Raw genomic sequence first — 11435 nt, 5'->3', positions numbered from 1 at the left:
CAGGCCATCGCCCCTCCTCTGTGAGTCTGCCCCCACCCCTGACCTCTGAGAATATTGGGAGTCTCTGGCTGTGTGTGGGGGCTCTAAGGTTTGTTCCTCTATGCCTGTGATGCTGGGGTGTTTGGGGGCTCCACATTTGGAGGCTCAGCCCTGCACCTTCAGCACTGTCTGGGCTGGGACAGCAGCAGCTCTGCTGCAGGTGGCAGGGTGACCTCTCAGCTTGGGCTGGGGAGCTGGGAGCTGCCAGAAGTGGGAGTGGGGGATGGGGGCAGAAGCGAAGCACTTGGAAGAAACCAATGCAAGAAGCAGCACTGGCCATTTATTGTGACAGATATGGCCCATGGACCTGAAGTGCCCTCCACCATGGCCCCAAACCCAATGGCCTTCGCCCTCGGGGACTTATCACATCTGCACACAGTTGTGCTTTAGGAGCTGAGAGGAGTTCTGCCAGGGAACCACAAGGACCTCAAAGTCACAGCGCAGCTTCTGTGGAGGGAATATGGGGGAGAAGGAGGGGTGAGCCCAGCCTCGACCTGTCTCCTCCCAACAGCCAGCCCTCTGCCTGCCAGGCCGCTCCAGGCCAAGAGAGGGACAATCACTGACCCAACGGATGTCAAGCTGCATGTCTGGGGCTAGACTCCAGATCTTGGTAGCCAACTTCCCCATTCCCGAGGGAAGCCCCAGCTTCCTTTCTGCACCCCATCTTGGCCCAGAGGCTGACTCATCCAGAAGGACGACAGGTTCAGCCAGACATCTAGACATCTACGTGTCCAGCCAAACCAGTTCAGGATGGACAACCTGAGTGCCTGAGGCTCTGGGGAGGGCTGGGGCTGGAGGAGCCCAGCTGTTACCTCCTGCTGCGCCCCTGCTGCCAGGGGGCAAGTGGTGAGGTCGACGTGGTCTCCAGTGACCCTGGTCTTGCGGCAGTCTGTGCTCCCCATCTCCATCGTCAGGAAGTACTTGATGCCGGCCACCAGCTGGGGACATAGGGTAGGGGCAGGTCAGGGGTCTTGACCCTTGATCGTCACTTCTCACCTCTTGATATATTCTCCTGTTGCCCCCAGGCACTCAGGTGGGGAGAGAGGGAGAGGGGATGATTCAGATGGGGGGGTGGGGGGTGGGGGAAGTTCTGGTGGGGATGGAGGGTGGAGAGGCCTGGAGGCTGAGCCCCACCAGCAGCCTTGGCAGACATCAGACATGCCCCATCTAGGGAGCTGCCCACTGTCCCCACCTGCCTTCCCTCCTCCCTGATCCACCCCATCAGGGCAGAGACTAGGACCAGGCAAGCCAGGAAGGCAGGTAGTGCAATACAGGGTTTAATTATGTCTTTCCTTGAAATTTAGATGGTTGTCCATCGTGGAGTTTTAGCATTAATTCGATTTTTAAAATATTGCATGAAAATATCCCGATTGCGCTTTTAGGCCCCCTTCATGCACGCTGGGGCAGCGCCTGTTGCCTCCCCTATCTGGGGCGGGTGTCCCCTCCCAGCACCCCGCCCGCCGCACCTGGCTCTGCGCCTTGATGATGTGCGTGTCTCGGAAGTAGTAGATGCTGTTGCTGCCCATGTTGTAGCTGGCCACGGCCGCCTGCGCCGCCTTCTGCACCTGCGGGTCGTTGGGCGACAGGTCCCGGAGTTCTCCGACCATGCGCTCCTGCGGCCGGGCCCGGGCGTCGCGTGGCAGCGCCAGGAGGCAGAATGCGACCAGGGCCAGGCCCAGCGCCAGCGGGAGGTTCGAACGCGCCATGGCCGTCAGTGCCGTCGGAGCCCTCAGAGCCGTTGAGTGCCGAGCCCGCGGCCGCGCAGCTTTTACCCGCTGGGCCGCCCCGCCCGACGCCCGCGATGCGCCCCCGCGGCCCGGAGCTGGGGCGGGGCTCGAAGTTGCCGGGGTCCTGCGAGGTTCAGGGAGCCCAGGAGGCCGAGGGGGCGGCGCGCACCCGCGTGCCAAGACGCTTCCCTGCCCTCCAGGACACACCTGGCCCGGGGAGGGAGAGGACAGCAACAGTCCCCAGCAACAAGTGCCAGTACAGGGACGGTTCACGGGAGGGCTCTCCAGAATGAACTACCAACCGCAGCTCTTCGTGGGCTCTTACTGTTGCCACCATTTCCTAGCTGTGTAACCTCGGAGAAGTCACTTAACCACTTGCTGCCTCAGTTTCCTCTTCTGTACAATGGGTGTTATGAGGATTCAGTGAGCTGAAACAGGTAAAGTTCTTAGAAGAGGTCTGGTGCTGGATAAACAGCAGGTGAGTAGGACACATTACTGCTCAGCGCTGCCTGACAACCTTCCTGGAGCGCGAGTGACTAATGTTTCTACCTGGCCAGGCACCTAGGCATGCTTGTAATTCCAGCACTTTGAGAGGCCAAGGTGGGAGGACCACTTGAGCCAAGGAGTTCAAGTCAGTGAATCGTGATCTCACCACTGCATTCCAGCCTGTGCGACAGAGCTACACGCTGACTCAAAAAAAAAAAAAAAAAAAAGGAGAAGGCCGGGCATGAGGGCTCACACCTGTAATCCCAGCACTTTGGGAGGCCGAGGCAGGCAGATCACTTGAGGTCAGGAGTTCAAGACCAGCCTGGCCAACATGGTGAAACCCCGTCTCTACCAAAAATACAAAAATTAGCCAGGCGTGGTGGTGCACACCTGAATTCCCAGCTACTCAGAAGGCTGAGGCAGGGGAATTGCTTGAACCTGGGAGGCAGAGGTTGCAGTGAGCCAAAATGGCACCACTGCGCTCTAGCCTGGGCGACAGAGAGAGACTCTGTCTCAAAAAAAAAAAAAAAGAAAAGAAAAAAAATAGTTTCCACTTTACAGAGAAGGGAAAATGGATTTGCCCAAAGACACCGGCAGGAAATAAATGGTGACACTGGCTTGTGTGTGCTGACAGTCTAAGTCAAATCTGTGGTCTTAAACCAGACTGAGCCCACAGGACACAAACTGCCCAGAAGGAGGGGGTGTCAGTCATGTCAGCTCTGCCATCTTACTGACGGCATGGCTTTGGGCAAGTCCCTCAACCTCCCACACAGAGCCTCCGTGCCCTCGTCTGAAAGACACCTTATCTCCTAAGTTTGTTCTGATATTGATGTTTCGAATCTGGCTGTCCCGTGGATACAGTGAGCATGTGCTGGAGGTACCAGCAAACAAGGCCCATGACTGTGTTTTTAAAGACTCCAATAATTGCCAGCTGTGGTGGCTCACGCCTGTAATCCCAGCACTTTGGGAGGCCGAGGTGGGCAGATCACTTGAGGCCAGGAGTTCGAGACCAGCCTGGCCAACATGGTGAAACCCCATTGTAGCCCGCACGGACCTAGGGGGACTGAACAAAGCCGGGCAAACGTGGGAATAAAAGACAAGAGACAAAAGAGTATATTTGGAAGAAGGGGTCAGGGGGCACCTTGCCTCTAGTGGACAAGGGCCCTGAGCTTTACACAGCCCTCTGTATGTAGTAGGCAAAAGAGATAGCGAGAAAGGGGGAGGGTGATTGTCGGGTATGTCAGGTAATTGTCGGTCAGCAGTTTGGTTCACAGCAGGCTTGTGAGACTGCATCCTTTGAACAATAGGTGCTAATTTTCTCAGTAGATAACTTCAGGGACCCCAGTGCCAAGGAGTGAGGCCCTCAGCAAACCTTTTGGTGGCAGGGCAGTGGGAGTTTGCCCACATCCTGCATTCGTGATAAACAGGTGGCTGTTTGATCATATAGCCTTCAGCGGAATGCTGAGTTGGTCACAATCCCTTTGGCCCTTTCGGCTCCCAACACTCCATCTCTACTAAAAATACAAAAATTAGCTGGGCGTGGTGGTGCACACCTGTAGTCTCAGCTACTTGGGAGGCTGAGGTGGGTGAATCAATTGAACCTGGGAGGCAGAGGTTGCAGTGAGCTGAGACGGCACCCACTGCACTCCAGCCTGGGTGACAGAGCAAGACTCTATCTCAAAAAAAAAAAGACTCCAATAATTAATTGATTATTATTAATAGGTGGTGATCTATTAATCACACGGTAGCTCACACCTGTAATCCCAGGACTTTGGGAGTCGGAAGCAGGAGGATCACTTGAGGCCAGGAGTTTGAGACCAGCCTGGGCAACATAGTGAGCCCTCGTCTCTACCAAAAAATCTAAAATAAATTAGCTGTGCATGGTGGTGCACACCTGTGGTCCCAGCTACTCGGGAGGCTGAGGTGGGAGGATTACTAGAGTCTGGGAGGTCGAGGCTGCAGTGAGCAGTGATGGTGCCACTGCACTCCACCTGGGTGACAGAGCAAGACCCTGTCTCAAAAAAAAAAGGAACAGATGAAAAGCAGTGTTGAAGTAGTCAACGCAAGAAAAGTCTGGATTTTGTTGAATTTTTTTTTTTTTTTTTTTTTTTTTTTTTTTTTGTGACAGAGCTCTGTCAGCCAGGCTAGAGTGCAGTGGCGCTATCATAGCTCACTATAACTCGACTTCCTGGCTTCAAGCTATCCTCCCATCTCGGCCTCCCAAGTAGCTGGGACCACAGGCGCATGCCCCCATGCCAGGTTAATTTTTTTTCACACCTGGCTAATTCTTAAATTTTTTTGTAGAGATGGGGTCTCACAGTAGTGCCAGGTGGGTCTCGAATGCCTGGCCTCAAGAGATCACAAGATCCTCCCACCTCAGCTTCCCAAAACGCTGGGATTACAGGCAGGCCTTGGAATTATTTGTCTGCATTTTAGAGTTCAGTGTAGTTTGTATTTGTAATTCCATGTTGCTGGGGGGCAGGGGCTTATTGTCCCTGGGGCACTAAGATCTTGCAGTGCTTAGAGCCTCCAGGGGCTTCACTGGGGCTTGGAAGAGGTGCTAGGTCACAGTACGTAAAGAGCAGCTGGCAGCTGTCACTGTGATGGATATTGTATGTAGGCATCCAGCGTGTCACCCTCCCTTCCTGATTCTGGGCCTTAGAATCCCAGGACCACAAAAGGAAGTGATTTCCCACACAGAGACCTAGACCACAGCGGTCACTCACTGCCCAGGGCAGCTGCCAGCCTGCTACCCACCTCACTTCCTCAGCCCAGCTGTGGAAAACCAACTCTGCCATCTTCCTGGGATTCCAAGGAACCGTCACAAGTTCCTGGCGGCCTCAGGTGTCTGGCTTAAAGGGACAGACTCCAGTTTGTGGAAGTGCTGGCCGAGCTTGAGTTGATCAGGAGGATGACGCCTGGCCAGGACTCTGAGCTGAAAGCCTGGGAGGGGTACAGGAAGAGTCCCAGGATCGTGCCACAGGGGCGAGGTGGGAGAGGCAGCTCCCCTGGGCCTGCTGTGTCATCACTTGGAGCTTAGCCATGGCCACAGGTACCTCCAACAGCTCTCTCAAAAACTAGCCAAGGCCTGTCTGCCACTCACCAAGGGCACCCACTCCACCTGCCTCTGCTTTGTGCTGATGCCAAGGACTTTTTTGCAGTACAACCTAGCAATTTCTGAGCACTTTTCACCCACTGATTCTCACAAGCACCCTGAGGGAGTACACATTATCCTCACTTTGCAGATGAAGAAGTTAATCAGAGAGGTCGGCACACTTGTCTAAGGTCACACAGCTAGAAGTGGTATCTTGGTAAGAAAAGGTGGGGAGGATTAACAATGGTAAGAACTCTTGCTGTGTGCCAGGCCTTGCGCCAGGGATTCAATATATGTTCTTTCATTCCCATAGCAGCTCTGCACAGACAATGATTATTATCTCTTCCTACAAGGAGGAAATGGGAGATCAAAGGGGAAAGGTTAGTGGTGGGTCCCGGTGCATGAGTCCTGGGCTGCTCCACAGGGGTTTGAGGTCTGCTGTGCATGGTGTAGGGGTTGTTTCTTGCAGATGGGGTGTCCCTGAGCAGACTTTCCCAGGGCCTGACTCCATCCCGTCTGGACCACTCTGGCTTCCAGGAGGTTTGCGCCAAGCATGAGCTTGAGGTCAGTCAAATGTACTGGCCACAGGGCAGAGCCTCCAGTTTTGCAGTGGCCCAGACATCCCACCCCAGGTTGTCCACAGCACCCATCTCTTGCCCCTGGCCTGATGGGTGGAGATGACCAGGGCAGGTTCTTGACATCTCCTTCCCTCTGGGATCAGGCTCTCCAAGGCTTTGATGCTTCCCCCAGAACCCTCTTCCTTGAACCTTCAGTTGGGCAGAGGATATTGCCCTCCCCCCAGGGCTCTGTAGCCCCATATCCTGGAAAGGAGATCTTTCAGCAAGGAAACCTGTAATCCAACAGGGATTAAAGCTCCCCTCTGGGGAGGAGCGCTCCTAAGCGCCGCTGATTCACTGGTTGAATCTTCACAACCCTGTATCAGCTGGCAGAGGAGGCTGTAGCTCAGGGGAGTGAAGCAACTTGCTCCAGATCGCATGGGGAGCAAAGCCCCAGAATCGGGCCTGGCTGGCTCTTCAAGGCTGCCACCAGTCAAGGTTGGGAGTGACAGGAAAGAGCCCTGGTCCCCACAGGGAGTGGCCAGCCTGGAAAGGGATCGACAGTCACAAGCACCTGCTGGGAGCCTTCCATGCTCAGCAGGCTGCCGGGGGCAGGGCTTGTGGTGGTCCAGGTAGCCTCCCTCTACTTCCTTTCTGGGGGCAGCAGGAGCCCTTCGGGACCCCAGAGTGCATGGGCTGGGTTCACATCAAGTTCTAGGCTGGCTCTGAGCACTCATGACTAGACCAGCTGAGGGGGTCAAGCTCTGGCTGGGTATGATGGGGGGATGGGGTCAGTATTTGCTGATTTCTGGGCCCACCTATGTCCCAGGCTAGTGGGTGGCCAGGCATGTCCTGTTGGACACCACGGGCTGACACTGAGACAACCTGACTCATACCCCTCACCAGCCAGGTCTGCTTTCTGCGCCAGCATTCCAAGCCGTGGTCCCTTTGTCCTGCTGGCTGAGTCGGGCTGGATCTGAGAGGCCACACTGTCACAAGGTACATTCTAGATGCCCTTTGTCTACTGCTGTCCCAGGACAGAGCCAAGAACTTGTGTGGGATGCAATATGGAGTCCTGCTAAAGGGTTTGTGGCCTGCCACCTGGTATATGCACTGCCTGTGCCCCAAGGGAGAGGTGAGAAGGCAGGTTCCAGTCCCTTCTATGGCAAAGCCTGTGGGTGAGCCGGGAAAAGCAGACGACAAGGAAATAAAGCAGACAGCATGAGCCGCAGGCTTCCAGCAGGGTCCCAGTGCCACAGCCAGGCGAGGCCAAACCAGGAGGCCAGCGTGGGCAGGAGCCCAGAGAAGGGCTTCGTGGAGGAGTCGTCTCCATGACCTCACAGAGCACCAGCAACAAGCTGGCAGCATCAGGGCTGAGGTGTGGTGAGGCCGGAGCCCTGCAAAGCCCCCACCTAAGCACACAAGGCCTGCGACAGCATCATAGCATGAGGGTCAAGGCTGAGGGGACTTAGCCGGGAAGACATCAGAAACAGTCTGAAACTCAAGAGAGCCCTCGTGACCACCTCAGCCGGGACGCAGACCAGCAGCCTCCCAGGAAGCGGCTTGAAGCACAAGCTGGGCCCTGCTGCAGTCACCTGGTGTCCCTTTCAAGCTGGGCCACTCGCACTTCCCAGTCCCAGCCTTGCACAGAACTCTCATCCCTACAAATAACAATTTAGTTTCTGACCTTTCGCGCAATCGTTCCAGCCTCAGGTCTTTATTTTTGGTTTTCCTGTTATCTATTGTTGAGATGTAGCGAATACACTGAAAAGGGCGCAGAACATACACTTTTGGTCAATGCCTGTACCACTACCCCATAGGTCAGAAACACAGGTCAGGGTAGGCCAAGCCTACCCTTAAGCCCTTCCACACCCTCCCCCAAAGATAATCCCTGTAGACTTTTTCCTTTACTATTTACCATAATCATTTCCTTTGTTTTCCTTCTAGTTTTACCATCTATGTAGAAATTCCTAAGAATTTGTTTGTCTTCATTCGCTATTGAGATTCGTGTTGTACACAACTATCATTTGTTCATTTTTACCTCCGTCCAGTGTCCGGTGGCATGAGTGCCTATTTATCTACTCTAGTATTGACAGCCGCTAGCGTTGCTCCCAACAATGCAGCTGCAAACTCATCTAGGTCCTGCTGCAGGTGTTCAGGACTTTCTTCAAGGCACAGTCCCGAGAGTGGAACTACTTGGTCACAGGGCGTGTCAGTTTTACTAAATAACACCCAACTGTCTTCCCAAATTGTTTAGACCAATTTATACTCCCACCAGCTAGGTATCAGTTCCTGTTGCTTCATTATCTCATCAATACTTGGTATTGTCCAACTTAAAAGTGTTTGCCAGTCAGGTGGGTGTTAATGGCATGTGATGTCTTATTACTAGCAATATGGAGCACCTTTCCTGTGCTTATTTACTGGGAGGGAACCCTCTTCTGTGGCTGTCTTAGGTCTTTTACCCATTTTTGTTTTTTTGTTTTTTTTTTTTTTTTGAGACAAAATTTCATTCTGGTCACCCTGGCTGGAGTGCAATGGCCGTGATCTCGGCTCACTGCAACCTCTGCCTCCCAAGTTCGATTCTCCTGCCTTAGACTCCTGGGTAGCTGGGATTACAGGCGTGCACCACCACACCCGGCTAATTTTTGTATTTTTGGTAGAGATGGGGTCTCACCATGTTGGCCAGGCTGGTCTTGAACTCCTGACCTCAGGTGATCCACCCACCTCGGCCTCTGAAAGTGCTGGGATTACAAACGTGAGCCATTGCGCCCAGCCAGTCCGCTTTTTTCTTGATTGCAATTCTGTATGTGCTATGGAAATAGTCCTTTGTTGTTTATACTGCTGCAAATATCCTTTCCCTACAACCACCTCATTTTCCAAGTGGAGAAACTGAGGCTCAGAGAGGCTAAGCCACGACCAAGGAACACATGGCCGGGTCCGTGGGTTTCCAAGCTAGTTTGAGTTCCAGTCTGGCTACTTCCCAGGAGCAAGTCCATGGGCAAATTAGCCTCTCTTGAGCCTCAAATTTCCTCACCTGTAAAGGAGAAAATATTTATTATTGTGAAAGAAAAAAATGTTTGCGAAGATTTTAGCTTCAAGCCTGGTTCATACTAAGTGTTCAAGAAATAATAGGGCTGGCCGGGTATGGTGGCTCACACCTATAGTCACAGCGCTTTGGGAGGCTTAAGGATCGCTTAAGGCCAGCCTGGGCAACAGAGCAGGGCCCTGTCCCTATTAAGTTAAAAAGTAAACAAAAAGAACAGGACTAAAATGTACTGAGGTGTACTCCCCTCACATCCTTCCAGCTGTGATGCCTGTGCTCCTTCTCCTCCCTAAGAGATCATGGAAGATGGCAAGCACCCTGCCCACCCTTACAGAGGCCGGGAGAGCAGATGATATGATGACTGGCAGGTCAACTGTCACCCACATCCGGCCCACCCTGTCTGGTACCTCTGACTCCCACTGACTTTTCCACCAGGTGCTGCCTAGCCCAGCTGTTGACTTAACTGACATCTGGAGCACAGTCCATCTGGCTCCCAGGAAAAGATCCACCCACACCCTCTCCCACATCACTCAGGGATTGAGACACAAGTCACCTGCCTGAGGCCTACATGGCTAGGGTGGCTGCCCTCTGGGAGTGGAAGGGAAGCTGCCAGTTTCGGTCTCTACTGATAAGGAGTGAGGGAAACATGGTCAGTCCCTGGAGGAGAGGCAACTCCCAGCCCACTTGCTTTTCAGTGCACAAAGCCCAGTCATGAAAGCCACTGACTTTATTGATCTAAAAAACTTTACAAGGACAGTGACTGTTCTGCCAAAAAAGGAGCCAAATGGTATCAAACGGATTGAAAGTGAGGGTGGGGGTGAGGGATGGGGCCGGGAATCCATTCAGGAAAGCTGGTAACTGTCACCAGGGAACTGGCAAGGGAAAAAGGACGGGGGAGGCATGCAAGAGCAAGAATCCAAAAAAAAGTTGAAATGGTTAGGGGAGAAAACTCCCAAAAAACCCCGGAGTACGTCGGAGGTGAGTACGACAATAGCAATCTTTTCCTTCGTAGAGGACAGGGGAGGAGTCCCTACTCGGCTGCAAACTCTGGATGAGGGCTGGGGATTAGGAGCTTCCCAGAGAGCATCACAAGAAGGCGTCGCACCACTCTCGAAGGCATCCGAAGCAGTCCCGGGACTGCTTGGCGTTGGCGCCACAAGTGTCTTTCAGCCATTCCCGGAAGAGGTCTTCATCTTTCTTTAGCACCAGAAACTGGCCAAGGACAACATAGGCCTGCAAAACAGGGAAAAGGAAGGGGCGTGCTGCTCAGTGCTCAGTGAGAGATAAGAGCAAGACAGCCATTCCTGTGCCATTCAGAGCACACAAGCCCAGGAAGCAGCGCAGGTTTTGCCCCCCTCTCCTCTCCACCAGGTGCCCAGGCTCTGGCAGCCTCTTCAGATTATACCTTACTGTCCATCCCCCAGCAGATGGAATCACTTCCCTTCCACCCCCCGCTTGCACTAGGTACACGCAGCCACCCCACACCTTGTCAAAACCCCTTTCCTCCAGCTTCTTGCCCAGGACTTCACCAATCCCAGCCAGGCTCCCCACTGGCTTCTCCCCCATGGGCTCTGCCACGAAGTCTCGGTGCTTTTGGGAGGTTGTCATCTTGATCAGGCTTAATCTAGGAATCCCAAAAAAAAGGCAGATTAGGGCTGAAGACCTGGAACTCCTAAGGGCCCACGAGCAATCTCATAGTAAGAGGAAGCCAAGCCAGGGGCTACCGTGGCTTGCTCGATCCCCCTCATCCTGAAAGGAGAAACCAGTTCCAGGGAGACTCTTCCCTACTATTTTTAAGAGGAGTTTCTTCCTGCAGGACCTGGATTTTGATCTTGCCCCAGAGGAAAAACGATCCTGCCTAACAGGTGGCGCAAGCGGGGCAGTGGAAAGATTCCCAGAGTCCGTAGCCAGGGCTGCGCGGAAGCTGTCACTCCCTCTGTGACCTTGGCTGAACCAAGACGACACTGACTGCCTGGAACGGCCACTTGGCGTGGAAAGCTAACCAAAGGGTCTCTCTACCTACAGGGCGAAGCGCACACCTAGCGCTGCGCACACCCGCTCCCCGCCCGCGGGGTTCACGCCGCGCCCCAGCTCCGCCCCCACCGAGCGCCGCTGCGGCCCGCCCCTTCCCGCGGCCCGGCTCCCACGCGCCGCACCCCGCCCCCTCCCCGCAGCGCGGCCAAGCTCTCCCCCAGGGCCCGCCACAGCGCCTGCGACCCCTCTCCTCCCCTTCTCCCCGCAACCCCTCTGGCCTCCAGTCAGGGCCCTGCTCCGCGGCTGGCGCTCACCCGCAACTTCAGTTCCCGTAACGGTTCCTCCCGCCACCCGGCCGCTCCTGCGGATACCTCAAGCCACTAGAACTTTCTTCCACTTCCGTTTCCGGGTCGCTTCAAGAGCCGCCTTTAAAAAAGAAACCTTCCACGTTGGGCACTTCTAGCCAGTTAGAGCTATAGAGTTGAGGCGCCCCGGACCTCGACGGCGTCCTTAGT

At 54.4% G+C, this 11435-nt stretch overlaps 2 protein-coding genes across 5 annotated transcripts; both read right to left on the bottom strand.

The window, feature by feature from the left end:
* Positions 1-297: 297 nt before the first annotated feature.
* On the bottom strand, positions 298-1824 carry CST6 (cystatin E/M). Its single transcript, XM_522067.8, has 3 exons — positions 1506-1824; positions 852-977; positions 298-486 (listed from the first exon to the last, which is right to left on the bottom strand). Exons 1-3 carry the CDS (start codon positions 1743-1745, stop codon positions 403-405), a joined length of 450 nt encoding a protein of 149 aa, XP_522067.1. The 5' UTR covers positions 1746-1824; the 3' UTR covers positions 298-402.
* A 7834-nt stretch (positions 1825-9658) lies between these two features.
* BANF1 (BAF nuclear assembly factor 1) lies at positions 9659-11430 on the bottom strand. Of its 4 annotated transcripts, none has more exons than XM_016921282.3 (3): positions 11292-11430; positions 10432-10570; positions 9659-10179 (listed from the first exon to the last, which is right to left on the bottom strand). In XM_016921282.3, the coding sequence occupies exons 2-3, from the start codon at positions 10552-10554 to the stop codon at positions 10033-10035; spliced, it is 270 nt and encodes an 89-aa protein (XP_016776771.1). In that variant the 5' UTR covers positions 10555-10570; positions 11292-11430; the 3' UTR covers positions 9659-10032. The 4 variants fall into 4 exon arrangements, with proteins under 4 accessions (XP_016776771.1, XP_016776769.1, XP_016776770.1 ...); XM_016921280.3 differs by having other exon boundaries at positions 11235-11366; XM_016921281.2 differs by having other exon boundaries at positions 11199-11332.
* Positions 11431-11435: the final 5 nt, after the last annotated feature.

The sequence above is a fragment of the Pan troglodytes genome, chromosome 9 (genome assembly GCF_028858775.2).
Source record: "Pan troglodytes isolate AG18354 chromosome 9, NHGRI_mPanTro3-v2.0_pri, whole genome shotgun sequence".
In the NCBI taxonomy this organism is placed as follows: domain Eukaryota; kingdom Metazoa; phylum Chordata; class Mammalia; order Primates; family Hominidae; genus Pan; species Pan troglodytes.
This window is presented reverse-complemented; position numbering and strand designations above follow the sequence as displayed.